This window comes from Nyctereutes procyonoides, unplaced genomic scaffold (genome assembly GCF_905146905.1).
Source record: "Nyctereutes procyonoides isolate TBG_1078 unplaced genomic scaffold, NYPRO_anot_genome, whole genome shotgun sequence".
Taxonomy (NCBI): Eukaryota; Metazoa; Chordata; class Mammalia; order Carnivora; family Canidae; genus Nyctereutes; species Nyctereutes procyonoides.
Window position 1 is genome coordinate 7425361 of NW_026575135.1, and position 23290 is coordinate 7448650.

The following is a 23290-nucleotide window of genomic DNA, read 5'->3' on the forward strand; positions in this document are numbered from 1 at the left end:
CATATATTACTAATGAGAATGTAAAATCAGTACAGCCACTTTAGCAAATGGTTTGGTAGTTTCTCCAAATATATGGTGTATGTGTATATATATAATACACATATGGTATATATACATATGGTATATATAAGACATATATATCTCACCATATGACCCACCAATTCCACTCTTAGGAATCTGAGAGAAATGAAAATATACATCCACCCAAATACACCTATGACAATAGTCAAAGCAGCATTATTCATAACAGCCAAAAACCTGAAATAATGCAAATGTCCACCAGCTGGTGAGTGGATAAATAATATGTAGTATACCCATACAGAATACTATCCAGCAATAACAAGGAACTGAACTATTAATACATGCTACAACATGAATGGATGAATCTCAAGCCTTATGGTAAGTGAAAGGAGCCAGATACAAAGGACTATATACTGCTTGATTTCATTTACATAACGAGAAATCTATAGAGACCGAAAACAAAATAGTGTTTGGTTAGCCAAGGGTAAAAATGGGGAATGATTATAAAGAGACATGAGAGAATTTTTTGGGGTGATGGAAATGCACTGTAAGTGATGGCTGTACAACTCTATATTATAAATCTACCAAAAATCATGCATACTTATACTGGATAGATTTTATGCTACGTAAATTATACCTCAATATTATTGTTTAAAAAATAGCTAGTAAGCACAATAACCTATATATAATCTCTCCTCCCAATATATTAAACAGGTAACCTTTTTTGTTTTTTTAATTCACGAGAGAGAAAGAGGCAGAGACACAGGCAGCGGGAGAAGCAGGCCCCATGCCAGGAGCCCAATGTGGGACTCGATCCCAGGAACCCGGGATCACACACTGAGCCAAAGGCGGACACTCAATCACTAAGCCACAGGCATCCCTAAACAGGTAATCTTATACAATTTATTTCCTTTCTATTATAATGCTTTACCATACAGTGGCCTCTACTGGCCAAAAGGAGATTTTGATTTAGATGATCACTAGTTGCTTAAAGTTTTTATATTTATAAAGTATCCACTACATAAATTAGGTCAGAAATGGCTATAGTTTCTTAAGAGAGAAATCATACTAGGATATAAGGTTTAAATTGTGCCCCTTCAAAGGAAAGCAGATGGGATAAAGAGTAGGAACAAAAGGACATAAAAAGCAGACGCACACTCACTGTTGCTTGTAAGAATACTTTTTTTCTTTTAGTTACTCATTTATCTGACTTCCCCTAATCAATCCAGGAGCACATTCACAGAAAGACATAAATAGAAAGCCCATTATTACAGGTTTATGTTACATAAATAAAATGTAAATTAAAGAAGTCATCTCACTCACCTTTGGATGGCAAAGTAGCATAATGATTAAAAGAGTATGAGCCTAAGAGCCTGGACTCAAATTTTGGCTTCAACATTTCTTCACTATGTGACCTTGGGTTAATTACTTAATCTATCAATGCCTCAGTCTCCATTTTTTTAAAATGGAAATGATAGGGATGCCTGGGTGGCTCAGTGGTTGAGTGGCTGCCTCCACTCAGGGCGTGATCCCAGGATCCGGGATCAAGTCCTGCATTGGGCTCCCTACAAGGAGCCTGCTTCTCCCTCTGTCTATGTCTCTACCCCCGCCCCCCTCTCTGTCTTTCTCATGAATAAATAATCTTAAAAAAAATTTTTTTTCCTCTCAGAGCATTACATGGAGTATTAACTCATAGTAATCATACAATGCATATTAGCTATAATTATTATGTCAGTTTAGAAATTGACAATTTTTATTTTAAATGATCTTTAAATTCAAAATATTACTTATTTATAAAATGTGAATTTGCCAACATTTACTGAGCATCTAGTATGTCCAAAGCGCTTTAAGTTTTATGAAGCCAGAGTTGTTGGAATACTAACACACTAAAGACAATATTGAAAATGACTAGAGAGGGTGCCTGGGTGGCTCAGTCAGTTAAGCATCAACCTTCAGCTCAGGTCCTGGGATCAGACCCCATGCTGGGCTCCCTGCTCAACTGGGAGCCTGCTTCTCTCTTTCCTTGGGCCTACCACTCCCCCTGCTTGTGCTCTGTCATAGGAATAAATAAAATCTTAAAAAGAAATGACTAGAAAGATTAACTATTAACACTGTAAGATGTTATAATGTGTGAGTGAAAAAGATTACCAAACAATAGTAATGCTATAATCCTGTTTTTATAAGCATATGTGTGTATGTATATATATTCGCAGAAATATATATGACTCTACACCAAAATCAAGTGATGGTTGATATCTCGGTAGTGTGATAAAGAAGTATCTTTATTTTGATTAGGGGTGCTTGGGTGGCTTAGTCAGTTAAGTGGCATGACCTGATTTCAGCTCAGGTCATGATCTCGGGGTCCTGGGATACAGTCCTATGTCAGGCTCCGCACTTAGTGTGGAGTCTGCTAGAGATTCTCTCTGTTTCTCTCTGCCCCTCCTGCTGCTCATGTGCTCATTCTCTTAGAAAATAAATAAATCTTAAAAAAAAAAGAGAAGTATCTTTATTTTGCTTTTTCTTAAGCATGCTTTCTGATTTTGTACCATGAATTATTTAATACTACTGTAAAAAAAAAAAAAACAGGTGCTTGGGTGGCTAATTCGGTTAAGCATCTGGCTCTTGGTTTCAGCTCAGGTCATGATCTCATGGGCTGTGACACGGAAACCTGTTTTGGGCTCTGCGCTCAGTGGGGAGTCTGGTTGAAGATTCTGTCCCTCTACCCCTACACCCCACTCACGGATTCTCACTCTAAAATAAATAAATCTTTAAAAAAAAAAAAAAGGAAAAGTTGAAGACCTCAATCATTAGTAACATACACAGACTGGCTCAGATAGGCCACTAACATCCTGGATTACAACTGGAAAGCAAGATCTACAGGACACAGAGTACACACTGTTTTCTTGAATTTATGAAAACTAAAACAGAACAAAGAACGAATAACATTTATAGATCATTAAGTGAACCTTTTTTAAATATTATAATGCTTTAAAGTGTCATTTCTAATAAATGCATGTCGCAGTTACCATTTGTAGTGTTCTAAGAGTAGAAAGTAGAAAAAATTACCCTTAAAATTCTCTAGCACAGTTAGAGGTATATGGACAGAATAGAAAAGTATGCAAAAATTCTCTTGGCTAGAGACTCCACAGAAAGGAGCATCATGGGGCCGCAGGAGAGGGCCTCTGTTTCCCATTACAGTTGCAGCAAGATCAAAGCATGACATTACTCTCAGTAAATGAGGTGCAGCTGAGTCCAGCACCTCCTATGTCCCAGGTACTACTGGAAAGGCAATCTTAGTCCAGCTAGTAGAAATAAATCCACCTAGGAGTCCTTCTGAATTACCTCTCTATTCCCAACATTATCTTATGGGCCTCTGAGTCCTGCAAAAAGGAAATCCTGACTTCTACTTCCCACTTGATAGCTGAAGTAGAAGGGGCAGGAGAGGGAACCGTAAGATCAGGTACCAAACAGTAAGAACAACCTTCTGAAGACTATGTGCTCTGTAACATCAAGAGCTGCTAAGATTCTACTGCTGTAAACACAAGTCTTGATTATCTGGAAAGGAATAAAGTTAGAACTAAATTTTTCTTGAACAATCAGTAAATTAATAAAATTGAAAACTCACCTGAAAACATTTTTACAAAATCATCAGTAGACATACTCATCACCACATCCGCCTGATTGGAGGGCTCTCCATATCCGACATTCCCACCTTTGCTTTTAAGATCAAGAAACCACGTTCCACCATCTTCACCTATGCAAAATGCAAAGATATAGGAAAAAAAGCCAAAGAAGCCCTGTTCTTTTTTTTTTAAGATTTTATTTATTCATGAGAGACACACAGAGAGAGGGGGGCAGAGACACAGGCAGAGGGAAAAACAGGCTCCACGTGGGGAGCCTGACACAGGACTCAATCCTGGGACTCTAGGACCATGCCCTGGGCCCAAGGCAGGCGCTAAACCGCTGGGCCACCCGGGCCGCCCCAATGCCCCCCTGTTCTTCTTAAACTTAATAGCTGCTAATTAAAATAATTTTACATAATGCTCTTTTCTAGGCTAAGACCCTCATGCCTCTATCAAATTCAGTAGATATTTATCAAGTACTTACAAGCCAGACACTGGGCTAGGAGCTGAAGGTCCAGCAATAACCTGGTTCTCACACAAGATGAAGTGGAGGGTAATGTGGAGTCAGGCAAGTCCAGTGGAAGGTGAGATTTAAAAATTAGGTAAGAATTACTAGATTTTGAGAAGAACTAAAAAAAGTGATTTAGGACTGAAGGCAGAAAGAGAATGAGGAGTGGCATGAGATGAGCTCATGAAGCAGTCCAGAGGCAGGGGGTAGTGGCCATGTGAAAGATTCACTGACTTCATCCTAAGGGATATGCCACGGAAGGAGAATGGTATAGGTTAGTATTTAAATAGATCACCCTAATAGCTGTGGAGAATATACTAGAGAGGATGCAAAAAGGCAGGTTAGGATGATGCTGGGGTAGTTTGGGAACTTGATGTGTGCCTGGATCAAGATTGTAGCAGTGAGAATAGGGAAAAGTAGGTATATTTGAGAGATAATTTCTTTCTTCTGTTTTGTTTTCCTTTCTTTCTTTTTAAAGAGTTTATTCATTTGAGTGAGACAGAGAGACAGAGAGAGCACAGGCAGAGGGGAGAGGTTAACCCTCCACTGAGCAGGGAGCCCAATGTGGGGCTCAACCACAGAACCTGGAGATCATGACCTGAGCCAAAGGCAGCAGACACTTAACCATCTGAGCCACTCAGGTGCCCCTGAGAGATAATTTCAAAGCCGAAAACCAAGCCTGGGTAAATGAATATGCTGAGGAAAAGGTATGGAGAGTGCATTAAAAATGATTTGCGGGCAGACCGGGTGGCTCAGCGGTTTAGCGCCGCCTTCAGCCCAGGGCGTGATCCTGGAGTCCCAGGATCGAGTCCCACCATTGGCTTCCCTGCATGGAGCCTGCTTCTCTCTCTGCCTGTGTCTCTACCTCTTTCTCTCTGTGTCTCTCTCATGAATAAATAAATAAAATCTTTAAAATAAAATAAAATAATAAAAATTATTTGCTAGTTTTTGGCTCAGGAAATTGGGTAAGTACTGATGTATTTTGTACTGAGAGGACTACTGAAGAAGAGCAGATTGAATAGGGAGTGTCTGAGGCAGGTGCTGGGAATGGGGAACTGTTTTAGATATGTTCAGATTGAGGCATCTTTGTGACAACCAAGTGAAAATGTCAGATGAAGTCTGACTAGGCTAGAAATATAGATACATAGGGATGCCTGGGTGGCTCAGCGGTTGAGCATCTGCCTTCAGCTCAGGGAGTGATCTTGGGGTTCTGGGACTGAGTACCGCATTGGGCTCCCTGCGAGGAGCCTGCTTCTCCCTCTGCCTAGGTCTCTGCCTCTCTCTGTCTCTCATGAATAAATAAATAAAACCTTAAAAAAATATATAAGTAATCATTTCCTATGGCCACTTAAGCCAGGTGAGTGATTTGAGGTTTCCTAGGGCAAGTCTGTAACTGACAAGGATGATTTCAGACAGAGGAGGAAAGCAAGGAGAGCTGCTGTCAGGGAAGCCAAGGAAGGGAGCTCTCCCAGAAGGCAAGCACAGTCAACAGCTTCAAATGCTGTAGAGAGGTGACAAGGTAATGACAAAGGCCCACTGATGGTATAGGTTACTGAGGACCTTGGTGACAGCAAATTCAGCAGAATGGAGAAATATGGTATGAGAGGAGAGTGAACTGTACATGAAAACATGTTTGGCTCTGGGCAGCCCAGGTGGCTCAGCGGTTTAGTGCTGCCTTCAGCCCAGAGCCTGATCCTGGAGTCCTGGGATCGAGTTCCATGTCAGGCTCCCTGCATGGAGGCTGCTTCTCCCTCTGCCTGTGTCTCTGTCTCTCTCACTCTGTGTGTCTCTCATGATAAATAAATAAAAAATCTTAAAAAAAAAAAAAAAAAAAAGAAAAAGAAGTTTGGCTTTTTTTAAAAGGGAGAAGAATGGTGGGGGTAGAAGTTGGGTTAGGGGCATTGTGTTTTGTTTTAAAGATGGAATAGACTTTGAGAATGTTAAAATATCACTGGGGAGTAGGATATGCAGGTGAGAGAGAGGGCATAATTAAAAGCAAAAAGTCCCTGAGGAGGCCACAGGAAATGAGATCTAGGACTTTGCCACTCTAAGTGAGATCTGTGGACTGCAGTCCTGTCAGAAATGCAGAATTCAGACCCTGAGACATGCTGAATCAGATTATGCATTTTAGCATGATCCCAGATGATCAGTACGAACAATAAAGCATGAGATGCATAAATCTAGAGCTGAGCTTTGTTCTACTGGGAAGGAAGAAAGAATGATACTCATAATGGCTGATTTGATATCAGATGACGGGAAGCTAAAGCACTTTTGTCTACAAGTTTCTATGATCACTGTGAAAGAAGAGGTGGGGTTATCTGCTGAAACTGGCAGGAAAGTGGTGACGAGAGAGATGGGAGATTTGTGGAACACTGAGAAGCTTTAAAATAGTCACTGTGGAAAATGCAATAAGCTGACCACAGAAATACAGAATTCTGAGGTACCACTGAGATTCCAGCTGAAGAAGGGTGATGATGAATTTCTACTGCTACAGATCCACTGGGTGGTGTGACTGGTTTTTTCCATTTCCCCAGGAGGACTGAACAGCCTGGATGCAACTGCAGGGCAGCCAGATAGTGTGATTCAACCAGGATGAGGCTTCTGACAGGTGGTGACATAAGCACAAAAGGTCCAGGAAATTTAGGATACAGGTAAGAGAGTGGTTAAAGCAATGGACCATGGGCTCTAAGGTGAAAAAAGGAAGGAGAGGGGAAACAGTGGAGACAAAGGATAAAAGAACTGATAATGTCAAAGTTTGCATTCAATGGGACTGAAGTAGTTCATTCTTAAAACTGTCATTAATATGAGTTGAGAAGAAAAATGCTGAGAAGAAAAATGTTGAGAAGAAAAATATTGAGGGGTTTGAAAACGCTGCCTACGTGCAGACAGACTTGAATAATTTCAAAGATAAAAAGGGCAAGGTGCTGTGGATGATGATACATTACTGTATTACACTGCCTGTCATGATCCATATGCCCTCCTACATAGCATTTCCTCTCACCTACATATGCCAAGAATTTATTTAACTCTGGAAGCCTCTTCCTTTCCAACTAGGGCCCGGCAGAATGGCTCCCGCAAAGAAGGGTGGCGAGAAGAAGAAGGGCCATTCTGCCATCAACGAGGTAGTGACCAGAGAATACACCATCAACATTCACAAACGTATCCATGGAGTGGGTTTCAAGAAGCGTGCCCCTCGGGCACTCAAAGAGATCCGGAAATTTGCCATGAAGGAGATGGGAACTCCAGATGTGAGCATTGACACCAGGCTCAACAAAGCTGTCTGGGCCAAAGGAATAAGAAATGTTCCATACCGTATCCATATGGTTGTCCAGAAAACGTAATGAGGATGAAGATTCACCAAACATGCTCTACACGCTGGTTACCTATATACCTGTCACCACTTTCAAAAATCTACAGACTGTTAATGTGGATGAGAACTAATCACTGATTGTCAAATAAAGGTATAAAACTCCGAAAAACAAAAACAAACAAAACAAACAAACAAAAAAAAAAACCTGAAAGTCTATGTAATGAGATTTTATATTACATGTGTCCAGATGTACTCAAGAATACAAATCAGCAGTTATTTGCTATTGTCTACATTCTAGGGTTAAGGGTTCTGGATACATCCAACTATCAAGGTGATTGCTACTAGAGGCTGATTTTCTTCCAAGGGAAATAGCCTACTCTGTTTCATAAAAGCACCAAATTACCAAATACCATCCTTACCTGAGAGTTCAAACTGATAAACTGCTTGAGTGGCTTTAACAACGTCATCACTAAGAGAGTCCTTAACAATTCTAAATGTTTCTTCCACAGCTCCAGAACGTTGTTTTGGTGGTGGCTGTGGCTTCTCTTCTTTCAATTCCGGAACATCTGTAAAATATTATTGTTATAACGGCTTGAAAGCCTACGCAGTGTAAGGCTACACACAGAACTAATTAATTAACAGAAAAGACTTGCCACCAATGAGACTTGTTTGACAAAAATGACCTTAAATACATTTGGTGACATCAAAAAGCGTAAATCAAATTAATAGGATAACATCCAAACACATCAGTTATGATTATACATGTAAATGGTTTATACTCTTCAAATAAAAGGCTTACTGTCAGATTAGGTTAAAAAAAAAACCCAAACCACTACTAAACTATAGTGGCTTTAAAAAAAAAAAAAAAAAACAGGCTTAAACAACAGACTTTTAGGAGTAATAATTAATTATTCCTCTGTCAGTCCCTCCGAGTTCTAAAACCAAATGAGAAAAGAAGACACTAGAGTCAAAATCAGAATATAAACCATGAAATCAGTGGAGCTGAAATGGAGATTATAGCTTGAATCAATAGCCAAGTGACTTCCTAATAACTTTGCCTCTATATTGAACTTAGTTCTTTCATTCCTGGATTAAATTTGCCTCTTCCCATCAGGGCTTAGAAATGCCTCTGAAAATAAAGATTGTGTGAAAACCAGGGACAACCTTCTCAGAAAACCTTCACAGGGCTCTAAACCATAGAAAGTCGTTTCCTCTTCCAGTTTCATCAGATTGGTGTCCCTCCCACCGGATGAAAAGGGAGGTCAGGCTATCAGCCTCATGAAAGCCCCCTCCCTGCTCCCTCCGTCTAGAAACAGAAGGCCAGGGGAATGGAGGTTATCCACTTAACCCACTGGCGATGACCATCCAGCATATAATGAGCCAGGGGATCTAGTCCATAAGACAATTCCCAGAGCATGAAGCTGTCTCTCACTATCAACCTCTGTTCCTTTGATATTTATCCTCTGGGAATCACTTGTGGGTAGTTTGGCAGTTGCCCCCAGAAACAAGTGAGAACAATTCATTAATTAAATTAACTCCAAGGCCAGTATGTGCTTTAGGCTAAAATTTAAATCTCCATTTACTTTCCAACTCAAATTACACCCAGCCATATTGTCCAATATAACTCATCAAAGGTTATTAAACAAAATCTAATTGATAGCATAAAGATACTCCATCATACAACAGAAGCAATATAAAAGTATCCCAGATTTGCTGGGTATAAATTACCTTCCATTATGATGATTCCAGAGACAAACAAAAACAACAATAAAATCCTTATCTACTTACAAGGTAAAATCCAAACAGATCTTAAAGATGAAATCCTCAAGATCCAACGGAGCAAAGAAGAAACACACTTTTTAAAAAACTTGTAGTCAGTTTATTATTTTAAAATTCATACAGATAATGTACCCCTTTACTGCCAACACCCAGGGCAAACAACTCCGACTGCCCTGCCTTTGGCATGGCATTGCTTTTTATTGATGGGACAATATGTATAAATGATGACCATAAGTATACAGCTCAAAACGTTATCAGAAGAATTGGATGGTAGAAAGGGTAAAGGAGAGTGAGAGGTATAGGCTTTCAGTTATGGAATGATTAAGTCACAGGGATAAAAGGTACAACATAAAAAAAGTAAAAGGTATGACATAGGGAATATAGTCAGTGGTATTGTAATAACACTGATGACACGTGGTAGCTACTCGTGAACATAGCATAATGTATAGAGGTGTCAAATCACCATGTGTACACCTAAAACTAATGTAATATTCTGTGTCAACTATACTCAGTAAACTTTTTAAAAGGTTATCAGGGGATCCCTGGGTGGCGCAGCGGTTTGGCGTCTGCCTTTGGCCCAGGGCGCGATCCTGGAGACCTGGGATCGAATCCCATGTCGGGCTCCCAGTGCATGGAGCCTGCTTCTTCCTCTGCCTGTGTCTCTGCCTCTCTCTCTCTCTGTGACTATCATAAATAAATAAAAAATAAAAATAAAAAATAAAAAAACAAAAGGTTATCAGTAAGTCCCCCAGGAGCCTGTGGTGCCAAAGAGATTGCAGTAAACACTTTAGTGTAAGGTTTCTTTTATGTAAATTGCATAATTTATCATTGGGAATATTAAGACATGGCATAATGACTTTGCACAAGAGAATAAAACTACAGGAGACCAAAAAAAAAAAAAAAAACCCACAAAACAAAACAAGTCAGTGTCTGCCTTTGGCTCAGGGTTTGATCCCAGGGTCTGGGGATCTAGTCTTGCATCAGGCTCCCTGCAAGGAGCCTGCTTCTCCCTCTACCCATCTCTCTGTATTTCTCATGAATAAATAAATAAAATCTTAAAAAAGAAAAAAGTAATTTTCTTGAAAGGTACAGTCAATAGACTACAAATATGTAAGCTTTAATGAGAAAGAGCATTTCAAAAGCAGCCGCTGTCATACCCTCTCCTAACTTTACACTTAAATATAAACATGTGAACAAAATACTAAATATCACTTAGACTTACAATCTACTGTCAGAATCTAGGAAGAAATGTTCAGTAACTCTAAAGTAGACAGAGTCAGCCTAAGAACATAGGACTGCCTGTGCTTTGCTTCATGAAAGAGCTCAGAGAAAGAATTGCTCTGCTCACCTAAACAAAGAAGATAACTTTCCACATTTTTAAACCTCTGGACCAGACTCTGGGCTTGTATCAGCTAGAAGACTAGCTGTTCTATAATGCGGCCTTTTAAGAACACCTCCATCTTTCTTCTTTTTTTTTTTTTAAGATTTTATTTATTTATTCATGAGAGATAGAGAGAGAGGCAGAGACACAGGCAGAGGGAGAAGGAGGCTCCCTTCAGGGAGCCCCATGTGGGACCCGGTCCCGGGTCCTGGGATCACACCTGAGCCAAAGGCAGGCGCTCAACCACTGAGCCACTCAGGTGTCCCCGCCTCCATCTTTCAAATCCAATTTCAAAGCTTGTAGTTCCCAAATATCAGAGGAGCAGACAGTAGGGGGAGCCTTGTAGTGATTCATCCTAGGGAGTACAAGTCCCAAAGGGTTACTGATAAAAATGGGGAGAGGAAGAACCTTGGGAGCAGGGCATGCAGGAAACAGTAGGAGGTAAAAGAAAGTCCCATGTCAATCCTGCACACTGGCACCAGCTATATGCCTAACAGGTACTGCAACAGAAGCTACAGGTTTGGAAGGGAATTCCACCAGATGGACAGGGAGTGGAGCCAAAAGCAATCCATGCACCTCTGTCAATTGATTGTACTAGCTCTAGAGATAGCTCTCAATCTGGAAATGATTTAACGGGGCGGGGGGAGGGGGGGAATAACCTGATGCCCATGAAAAACTGTACCACGAAGAGAAAAAAAAATCCATGTCTAAAAATCATTCACTATGAAATCCACAAGGATTCCTCCACATGAAAACTCTATGAGACAGGGGCACAAAGTCATATAAAACTGGCTGGGATGAAAAGATAATGGAAAAAAATGAAAAAGGAAATAGAGCACATGAGAAACAAAAAGTACGACAGCAAAAATAAACACTATAGGCCATAGGGAAGAGATGAAAAGTGTCAAAGATCTTTTTTTTTTTTTTTCAATGTAGACTCCACACCCAACGTGGGCTTCAGTTCATAACCTCAAGATCAAGAGTTGTACGTTTTACTCAATGAGCCAGGCAGGCACCCCGTCAAAAGTCTTATCAGCGATATACAGTACAAACTTGGAAAGGTCTCCCAGGATGCAGAAGAAAAGAACAATAAGATGGAAATAATAAAAGGTGGTGACAAATACAAGGGAAAGGAGAAGGACAGCTAGGCTAAGAGTAAGTGTTTCTGGGGAGAATCCAAAATAACTGGAACAGAAGCAGTTAAAACTATAAAGAAAAACCAACAATAAACTGAACAAACAGGACTCCCTGGACTCCCTGTGTTGCAGTGAGGTGGAGCAGGGAGGAGGGGAGATCAATGAAGAAATGATAGTACTGTTTTTAATATGAGAAAAGACACACATTTAAAATTATGTGCATAGTTTACAATATACTTCATAAGCTACAAATACATTATATAAAACAAACATACACAGCACAAATAACCAGAAAAGGTACAATCAAATGTTAATAGGATTATTAACCTGAAAGTGAGCCATTCCCCCAGTTGATGACGGAGGAATTACACAATGAGAGAGAAAGTGTTAAGTCAACATACAGTGGATGTGGATATGGACTAAAAAAAAAAAAATCACCTGAAAGAGATGTTAGATTCCAGGCCAGATATACTGGATGATTACCTATGTGAATATATTAATGTACCTAAAAAACTATTGAATAGAATTGCATGAACAAGGAAGAATAGAGAAAAGAGCTATAGCAGCAAATGCTCTGTCCAGCAGCATATAGGGAAGAGAAACTTTAGCCAAGGGAATGGGAGTATTGTGACCTCAAGGATGAGGGCATCCCTCATGCGGAGATGGATATATGGAATGCAGTCAATACACCTGATATATTCTGATTCCACAGGCAAAATTGCTTCTATCAAAATTTGATGCTAACAAACATCAAATTTCAATAGAAGTGTATCTTATATTTTACTTATCTAACCTCTCTCATTCTGATTCTACAGTCATGAAACAACCTTCTGATTACAATTCTGTTCCCTATGTCATTATGACCCAAGGGAGAGAATGGGCATACCAACTACGCACTTAGTCCATGAGATGGCAACTCCTCATCATAAATTAATAAATTGGATTACTGCAGGGAAATATGCTAATTTAAAGGACATTAAGTATTTGGGAGTTAGAAAAGAAATTTAAGTTTACTGTTTATGGCTATGGGCTTTGCAATCAGAAACTACAAATTAAATCCTGGTTCTGCCACATGCATGATTTCGGATGTAAAACGAAGATAATAATACTTGCCTTGTAGGCTCGTAAGTGTTCAATTAGATAGTGAATGCAAAGGACTTAGCATAGTGTTTGAAACATAGTAGTGCTCAATAAATATCTGTTGAAAAACAAAATGAATATATGTGATCAATAAGTAGTTCTTATTAATTTAAATTTGGAATCTAAATGAGTGCAGATCCATTATCAGGGTGATAAGCAAAAAAAAAAAAAAAAAAAAAAAAAACACCAGCATTTTGCTCTTGCCTACCTACCCTGAAGTCTAGACTTTTTTAGACTTTCATAAGCTGTATATTTTCTCAAGTTTTTTATGATAGAAAAGTTGCCTTTAAAAAAAAAGATTTTTTTTTCTTCATGAAAGACAAAGAGAGAAGCAGAGACATAGGCAGAGGGAGAAGCAGGCTCCATGCAGGGAGCCCAATGTGGGACTCGTTCCCGGGACTCCAGGATAACGCCCCGGGCCGAAGGCAGATGCCAAACCATTGAGCCACCCTGGGATCCCCAAAGTTGCCATTTTTAAGTAGTTTTTTAAACTATCTCCAAAAATTTGGACAAAGAAAAGATAAAGATAGAAAAGAGGAAGCCAGAAAAAAGGTTGGCACTGAAATGCACTGCGGTATAAGGTTCTATAAATTTGCTACGGAAGTATACAGGAAATTTGTTCTTCAATTTCTTTGTAGCCATCTAAAGAATCTGTGATCACTTAGGAGAGTCACTGTGTCTATAAGATAAAAATAAGGTAAGAGCCCAGGAGAAGTGATTCTTATTAATAAACCATGAGAGAACTTCTTCTCATGGCTATTTGTTAAAGTGTGTCTTCTGACATCTTTCAGTAAGCTAGTGGCATAAAGTCAGAACACAAGGACTAAAATGTAAACTCTGGACCAATTAAAGGAAGCTATTGTTCCTAAATTACAAAAAAAAAAAAAAAGGTAAAACCAAAACCTCCTCTGAAGTTAATTTCTTCCATAAAGTAGTCATACAGCATGAACTCTCAGAATATTTGGTGTACTTTGATCGACATATTTTTCTTCAAAATAAAATAACACATCAACATGAAATACCTAAAGACAGTGCCAAGAAAAAGAACTAAAGCCTTTAAAAGTGTTTGTTTTCTTTTTAGACCTTTTTTAAAAAAACAAATGAAAATAATGTATTAAGAACTTCTTACTCGTAGAAGGAAAAGATAATCTTTGCTTGAATTAACAAAGACCATATATTACTTGTCTAGTTTAAATTACAAAATAGCTTAAAAGCATAAGGCAAGAATGTCCAATTTAATATTCTGAAAGATGGGCAGCCCGGGTGGCTCAGTGGTTTAGCGCCACCGTCAGTCCAGGGCATGATCCTGGAGACCCAGGATCGAATCCCACATCAGGCTCCCTGAATGGAGCCTGCTTCTCCCTCTGCCTGTGTCTCTGCCTCTCTCTCTTTCTATGAATAAATAAATAAAGTAAAATAAAAATATTCTGAAAGAAATAAAATAGTTAGCATCTTTATTTTCCTACATAAAATATGGTCTATACCTACCACGTGATTCCACTTTCTTGGTAATTGTATCTGGGTGTTCATCTAAGAAGAAATCTGGTAACAAGGGATGGCCTGGAAATTGACCCCCCCCCCAAAAAAAAATCAGGTTACTATGACAACTCCAATATATTAAGATTTTAACACCTGTTTAGTGAACATTGTATGTTTTTATTGTAATGATCATCCTGGTGCAATGGAAAAGATTCCCATGAGAACCGTCAAACCACTTGACATTCACAAAGCTAAAATACTTTCCCCATAACCAAGTTATCCTCCTTTACTATGGCAGATTTCATCTCTAAGATCCAACCAAATTATGTTGTGCCTCACAACTCCTCTCCCAGGAGGCTGTGCCCCCTTCTCACCATCCATTCTATCCAACCCTTCTGTCCTACATCTCTCCAGAGTGCCCCGGACTCACCTGGCCCCCTGGGAGAAGGGGGTTCCTCATTGAGAAGGACTTGTTTCCCATCTCTGTCCCCTCAGAATATTAAAAAAACTGCAGGAATGCACTGGTCTTTGTTATATCCTAACATTTATCAAAATACCCATCTTAAGTTCTCAACTCTTGATAGGGTTTTTAATCTTAAATTTAAGACTTTATGCACAATGACACTGTGTCTTTAAAACCTAAAGTAATAATTACATTGTACCAGGACCCAGAAGACCTGGATCTGGTTTAAGTTCTGTCCCTTATTAGATGACTGCTCCAAGGCAAAGATTAATTTCTTTGGGCCTGTTTTTCTACTGTAAATATTAACTGCTGGATACTGTGATTGTATCATATGCCAGGCACTGTGCCAAGCACATTATACACATTACTGCATTTTTTTCTTACAAGCATCCTGTGTGGAAGTTGTTATTCCCTTAACTTGAGGAGTAAGGAAAGTGAAGCTCAGAGAAAGTGGGTGACATGCCTGAAGTCACACAGCTAGTGAGCAGCTGAACTAGAATCTGAACCTAGGTCGTCTTCTCTCAAACTCCATGCTCTTAATCCCTAAAAATACTGCTTCCCTCACAGGATCGCTGTGAAGGGCAAATAGATAATGTATATTAAATTGCTTTGTGGGACACCTGGGTGGCTTAGTGGTTGACCGTCTGCCTTTGGCTCAGGTCATGATCCCCGGGTCCTGGGATCAAGTCCCCACATCAGGCTCCCCGCAGGGAACCTGCTTCTCCCACCGCTTATGTCTCTGCCTCTCTGTGTCTCTCGTGAATAAATAAAATGTAAAAACAAAACAAAACCCCACACAACTGCTTTGTAAAACCATAAAGAGCTATTTAATCTAATTCAGTTAAACTGAAGAGACAGACGGGGGGACACAAATATAAATATGTGGAAGTGCAACCTAATGAATAATATTTAAAATACACTTCAGCACAAATAAATATCTCTCACAGCTATATTGTCTCATTTAATACAGATTATGTTTTATACATAAAGATCTCATTATCACCATCATCACCTTCAATTTCAGAGAGGAAGAATGATTTTTGAACAAGGGGGCCTACTGAGAACTTCTCAAATCATAGGGCAGACTGTACAAAGGGCAGACTGTTCACTCATCTTCACCATCCAGTAAGCTAGCTGCTCTTAAGAGACTGCCCTTAAGAGAAAAATATTTGAAAGAGTCCATATTCCTAAAAAGTTTTCATAGGAGACTCACTCTTGTATCACCTATTACCACATCTTTGAATAAAGTCTTTACTTTGTGATTTTAAGACCAACGTTAAAAACCAATTTTCAGTTTCAGTTTCAAGATCTGGAAATGGCTATTAGCTGATGTGCCTTCTGTATCTGTACATCACTTAAAAAGCTCTCAATTCACTTCTATTTTTCCTTTCTTTTTGAAGTGAGTATGGTCTTCCCCTTCATTAGGAGGTTGGCTTTTAAAAGAACATAGTAGTTTTGTAATCACACAAACATGCATACAAAACAGGTAAGGGTTTCTTGAAGGCAATGTAGAAAAATACATCACTACTTTTAGAAACTGTAAGCATTACCTGGTTTAATTGCATAGATGTCAAAATTTTTTATTCCTTCTTCTCTTAAGATATTTTCATCAATAATAAAATTTCCAGTAAAACTTTTTGGCTTTTTAAAAATGGAATAGGCAGCATCGGCAATGATATCAACTTTTCTACACTGGCTTTCAATACCAGATCCTCCCAGCATATCCATAGCAGCGGTGTGGATGGCTGCAGAGAGAACACACATACAGAACTCCAAATCAAATAACAGGACTGTGGAAGTAACAAGACAGCTGATCTCTTTATTTCACAGGTGATGAAAACAAGGTCCAGAGAGTTTAAGGGATTTTCTGCTGACATAAGTGGGTAGAAAACACACAATCCTTATTCTACACAACACTGCCTCATAAAACAAAACGCCTTTGTGAGACTCACAGCAAAATTCAATTAGACTTCGAATTTAGAATGCTCTAGAATTTGCATTTGATTCTTGAATGTTAAGAAAGCCAAGAAGGTATAACAGAAAAAGCACCAAGAAGTCAGTCAGGTGAGCAGGACTGTTAGGCCAACTATGTTGTGGTTTTTGGCAAGTCACTTGAACCTCTATGGGCCTCGGTTTCCTGTCTCTAAATATAGAGCTCATTTCCTAAGTTTATTGTCTCGCCCCTCTATTAGAATATAGAGGCTTTGATTTAAATAAAAAAATAATAAAATTTTTTTTTTCCCCTAGGGGCACCTGGGTGGCTCAGTCGGTTAAGTGTCTGCCTTCAGCTCAGGTCATGATCTCTGGTTCCTGAGCTCAAGCCCTGAGTCAGGCTCCCTGCTCATCGGGGAGTCTACTTCTGCCTCTCCCTCTGCCCCTCCTCCTTATTTGTGTTCTCTCTCACATTCTCTCTCAAATAATATCTTTAAAATTTTTTTTAAATTAAAAACTAAAAAATTATTTAAAAAAAGAATATAGAGTCTTTGTTTTTCTTCATCACTGTATGCCTAGTGGCTAAAGCAATGACAAATGCATCATAAGCACTCAATAAATACTAGCTGGATTTTTTTTGTGGTCCCTTTTAAGCTCAGGTACTACTTTTTTTTAAAGATTTTATTTATTTATCATAGAGACACACACAGAGAGAGAGGCAGAGAGAGAAGCAGGCTCCATGCAGGGAGCCCGATGTGGGACTTGATCCTGGGTCTCCAGGATCATGCCCTGGGCCGAAGGCGGCGCTAAACCACTGCGCCACCGGGGCTGCCCATCAGGTACTACTTTAATACAGGAAATACCAGAAAATAACGAGAAGCAAAGGAAGTATTTAAAAATTATCTATAATCCCCCTACTCAGAGATAATTACTATTAATATGTGCATATAATATTTACTGTTTTAGGTGCATATAATTTTTTTAAAAGATTTTATTTATTTGAGAGAGCGAGTAAGAATGAACAGGGGGGAGAGGGAGGGGCAGAGGGAGAAGTAGACTTCCTGCTGAGCAAGGAGCCTAATGTAGTACTTGATCCCAGGACCCAGCGATCATGACCTAAGTTGAAGGCAGACTCTGCTTAACCAACTGAGCCACCCAGATGCCTCTTTGTTTTAGGTGCAATTTTTAAATTCTATGTTTTTTTATGAGGTAACTTGAAATTCTACCCTTTATAGTACACTATTAATTATACATACTCAAAATTGTGAACAGTAACTTATCTCAATTTACTTAAATATATTTTAGCTTATATTTCGAACAATGAAATCAGCTTGTTTAAATGTACCTTAGGTTTCAGTTTATAGTAATTTTTTAAAGATTTTATTTGCTCATGAGAGATACAGAGAAAGAGGCAGAGACATAGGCAGAGGGAGAAGCAGGCTCCCTGCAGGGAAGCCTGATGTGGGACTTGATTCCAGGACCCTGGGATCACGCCCTGAGCCCAAGGCAAATGTTCAACCACTGAGCCACTCAGGAGTCCCCAGTTTCTAGTAATTTAAAAGTTCTCTCCATACCACTGTTAAACCATCATTTTAAATCATTACATAATGGAATAATTTACATAATTCAGTCCACAAGATGAAGTTTATAGCTTTAATAGCCACTGATCTCCTTTCATTTATTCAACATATAGTGATGGAGTCAGGCACTATTGCAGGGATTGGGGACAAATGAGTTGATAGAACAGACAAAAGCTCCTACCTTCATGGTGATCACATTCTAGCAAACATCCCTACTTCAAAGACAGCACAATTAACTTGGGGAATATCCTAAAAGCACCAAGTTAGAAAATATGTCCCTACCTTTTAACTATAGTTCCTTTACTAAGAAGAAATTTTTTTATTTAACCAATAGTTCAAGAGCTCTGGTCTCGCTCTTGATGTGATACTTTATCAATAAAAAATGCCTGCTAATATTTATCAAGTGCATCTTATGCTAGGCATGCTGCTACATATGCTATATTAGTTATCCGAATGAATTCTATGAGGTAGGTACTGTTATTATTCCTGTTTTACAGAGGAGAGCACTCACACAGAGGAGTTAAGTAACCTGTCCAAGGTTACAGGAGCTAAAATTCAAACACCTAACAGCGTGACTTCAGAGCCAGGATCTTAACCACCATGAATCTAAAGGGTCATATGATCAATATTAACCAACATTCTTAGACTTCAGTTATCTCACTCCCACAAACTGCAGAATTTTTTTTTTTCTTTTTGAGAGACTGCGAAGAAATGAGCATGCAGGCAGTGGGGAAGGATGGAAGGAGAGGAAGAGAGAATCCCAAGGAGGCTCCATGCTGAATGCAGAGCCCAACACAGGGTCTGATCTCCGGACCCTGAGATCATGACCCAAGCTGAAATCAAGAGTCAGACAGGTAACCAACTGAGTCACCCAGGCACCCTAACAGTAGAGTTTTTCTAAAAATATTTCAATAAAAAAAAATTTCAATATAAGTGCCTGGCCAGGATAGCATGGGACTCTTGGGCTCTGGGTCATGAGTTTAAGCCCCACATTGGATGTAGAGGTTACTTACAATAAATAAACTTTTAAAAATGTCAATATAGTGCACCTTATAACTGTATGCATATGTTTACACTCTAATCTCACTGTAGACCATATGAATAAGAATTCTTAGAAACTCTAAATTAAGAATATGTCATGGATGTATACATGTGTCCTGCATGTTCATGTGTACAAATATGTACACAGCTTAAGAACAATGAATTCAAAAAAAAAAAAGAACAATGAATGATTTTCCCAAACAACCTATCTTTACTTCAGTAATCTTTCTACAGAAGATACCAAAGAAGGCAGAGATGCTCAAAAATCAGGAAATAAGCCAGTTCTTTTCTTTTTTTTTTTTTTGCCAGAGTTATTTTCAAGAAACATTTTGCAATGTCGTAGGCTGCCCTAATAAATTATAAAACTGGTAACAGAAGCAAGTTCTCAGTAGGATACATCAAATGAAATTTCTGAAAAGAAAATAAGCAAAAATTTTCATGAAACCTGTTATGCCTTGGATCACAAGAATCCTAAAGATGACCCTAGAACTTAATTATTATTAAGAAATAATTGGAGAAGTATCTAATAGTTTCCAATTGATTCTCCTGATTGCAAACTGCTCAAAACACACAGTAACAAGAGCCTTAATATCAACCAAAGAGGGGCACCTGAGTGGCTCAGGTCATGATCCCTGGGATAGAGCCCTGCATCAGGCTTCCTGCTCAACAAGGAGTCTGCTTCTCCTTCTTCTTCTGCCTCTGCTCATGCTCCATCTCTTCTCAAATAAATAAATAAAACCTTAAAAAAAATATTGACCAAAGATGTTCTTTCACATAAACATAGAGAGTACATAGCAGACTTAAAACATCAGCATTTAAAAAACAAACAAACAAACAAACAAACAAAACATCAGCATTGCCTTTGACTCCTCCACTGGAAAGAGAGCTTGTCTCACCTCTTTAACACCTGCCAGCCCCCAAAGGCATACACATACATATTCTTTGTGTACTCCTGAACCAAAGATATCATTGATCATAAAGTGATCCACTAAGAAAAAAGAACACCTGCAATTAAACTACAGTACGTCATTAATAGTAAGAGCATCCTGCTATCAAAGATGTAAAAATGTGAAAACATGGGCATCTCAGGATCAATGAAATATATATAAACTGCTATTTAAACAAGTTGGTAACCAAGTCCCTTAAAAAACCAGGAAACTAGTTTTGATTTGGAGCACCATGGAGGCCAGCTATTATCTTATTGTCCTGACCTCCCTGGTTAGCTGAGTTCCCACGTCTATTTATAATGCGGTCCAGGTGACAGAGGACTGCAGCTGTTCTGATACTTTTTTTTTTTTTTTTAAGATTTATTTATTTATTCATGATAGGCACACAGAGAGAGAGAGGCACAGACACAGGCAGAGGGAGAAGCAGGCTCCATGCTGGGAGCCCGACTCAGGACTCGATCCCGGGACCCCAGGATTGCTCCCCGGGCCAAAAGCAGGCGCCAAACCGCTGAGCCACCCAGGGGTCCCTCTGAAACTTCTCTTAATCTTCCTCTCTGCTGTCAGTTCTGCGATCAACAGCTGGATTCCCTGGCTCCTCACCCTAGCCCATGTGAGGTCTATTTCAAAGTGTACTTTCCTCTTCTATCACACTCATTCTGACCACTCAAGAGGTAAGAGGCAGCAGGCATTTTGAATAGCAGCCCACTTCCCTTCTCCCCACCTCACCCTCCATTTTGACACAAACTATGAAGTCAGTCTTGTAAAAAGAACAAGTAATACTTTTTTTAAAAGATTTAAAAAATCTCTAAGAGACACAGAGAGAAGACAGAGACGTAGGCAGAGGGAGAAGCAGGCTCCCCAAAGGGAGCCCGATGTGGGACTGGATCCCAGAATTCCAGGATCACGCCCTGAGCCGAAGGCAGACGCTCAACTGCTGAGCCACCCAGGCATCCCAAAAGTCCTAAAAGTTATACTTTTATACTTCTTAAGCTGACCTAGCTGGGGCTTGAGAGCCTCCTGTTATTAAACTACTAAGGCCTGTTCTCTGACTCCTCTGGATGTGTTGAATTCAATGGGGTGAGAAGTTCTAAATCCAGAAGGGAAAATGTGGCCAGTGAACAGAAGGAACATGAAGCCAGAAAAGACAAAGAGTGGACTAGGGCACTGTTCTGATTATAGTTAACAGAGGTTACACTGTGTCCATTCCATTAAGTGCAATAAATCTCCTTTTCCATGAAGGGAATAATGTTGGGAGATTATTTCTGGTCCCAGTAAGCATAGAGAGGGCTGCTCTACACAGCCTTGGAAGAGAAAACATGCTTTTTTAAATAGAGGCCTCACAAACAGCCTGAGGCCTGGACACCCTCTCAAATCCATTTTCATTGTCTCAGTCATGAATAACTCAATATCCTAGCTAGCGTTTCTGCCTCCTCTATGATCTTCTAAACCATCCATTCAGATGCCAAATTAAACTTTTTTTAAAAAAATATTTTATTTATTTATTCATGAGAGACACAGAGAGAGAGGAGAGACACAGGCAGAGAGGGAGAAGCAGGCTCCATGCAGGGAGCCCAACATGAGACTCGATCCTGGATCTCCAGGATCACACCCTGGGCTGAGCCAAATTAAACTCACACCCAGCCTGAGCCACCCAGGCTGCCCCAAATTAAACTCCTTAAACTCATCAGCAACCCTATCACTTCATTTTTCCTCTGCTCTCCTGCTTCTAAAATTCTGAAGTGGCTCTGTCCTGAATACAAGGTAAAATTCAAGCTCCTAAACTTGGCAATCAAGACCTGGGGCTTAGCTCATTCAGCACCCCCTGCCCAGCCAGCACCCCTCAACCTCACACCTACCCAACATTCCAGACAACTGCTCAAGTTCAGTGGGAAAAAACCCACAGCCCATCTATCATACATACATACACCAGTATCAAATTCCTTGACAGTTCCACCACAGTATTTTCTCATACCATGGCCTTTGTTGCACCCCCTACCAGGAACACCTTGTCCAATTCTTGCTGATTACAAAATCTCCTTCAATTTCAATTGTTTACCTTTATCAGAAAATCTTCTTTCATAACCTTTAACTACAACTACATGGCCCTCTTGTTCTTTTATTTTTTTTAAAGATTTATTTATTTATTCATGAGAGACAGAGAGAGAGGCAGAGACACAGGCAGAGGGAGAAGCAGGCTCCCTGTGGGGAGCCTGATGTGGACTAAATCCCAGATCCTGAGATCACACCCTGAGCTGAAGGCAGACGCTCAACCGCTGAGGCACCCAGGTGTCCCTCTCTTGCGCTTTCAAAAGTATCCTTTACATAATTCATAATGTCATGTATTTCAAGGAATAGGACTGTAAATTCAATTTACAATGCCATTAAGTCTAGGCCCCAAGTAATATCAATGGTTCCAAGATGTATAGTAAAACTTCTGAAATGATTATCTCAGAGCTAAAGCAAAGATCCTGGCAGCGAGCTGATTTCTCATGTCAATGCTGGTAGTGTCCTCCACATTCCCTTTCATGCAATGTTCTGCTCAAAAGGTCTATTTTGGAGCTAGGCAGGAGGTAATTTTACTGTACATTCATGAATTCATCAAATAGTTACTGAATGTTTACAGTGACTATAATAAAGTGAACAAAGCAAATACTGTTTCTGCCTTCAAGAAAATATCATTCTAGCAAGAAAGACATTGAACTAAGTTATAAAATCAATAGTTTAATTACAAATGTTGTTAAGTTATGTGAGGGAGATATACAGACTATTAAATCCAGGGGTCAGTCCCCATCTTATAAGAACTATCAGCAGCAGAGCAGCCAGGGTGGCTCAGTGGTTTAGCACCGTCTTCAGCCCAGGGCCTGATCCTGGAGACCCAGGATCGAGTTCCACGTCGGGCTCCCTGCATGGAGCCTGCTTCTCCCTCTGCCTGTGTCTCTGCCTCTCTCTC

At 39.6% G+C, this 23290-nt stretch overlaps 1 protein-coding gene across 3 annotated transcripts in view; it reads right to left on the reverse strand.

Moving 5' to 3' along the window:
- The window catches only part of HSDL2 (hydroxysteroid dehydrogenase like 2), a 59692-nt gene that overhangs the window by 8549 nt on the left and 27853 nt on the right, over positions 1 to 23290 (reverse strand). For all 3 annotated transcript variants that reach the window (XM_055301819.1, XM_055301818.1, XM_055301817.1), the window contains 4 exons: positions 16391 to 16585; positions 14387 to 14458; positions 7882 to 8028; positions 3647 to 3775 (listed from right to left, as the gene is read on the reverse strand). In XM_055301819.1, the coding sequence (XP_055157794.1) occupies positions 3647 to 3775; positions 7882 to 8028; positions 14387 to 14458; positions 16391 to 16585 (543 nt within the window). The remainder of the gene's footprint in view (positions 1 to 3646; positions 3776 to 7881; positions 8029 to 14386; positions 14459 to 16390; positions 16586 to 23290) is intronic.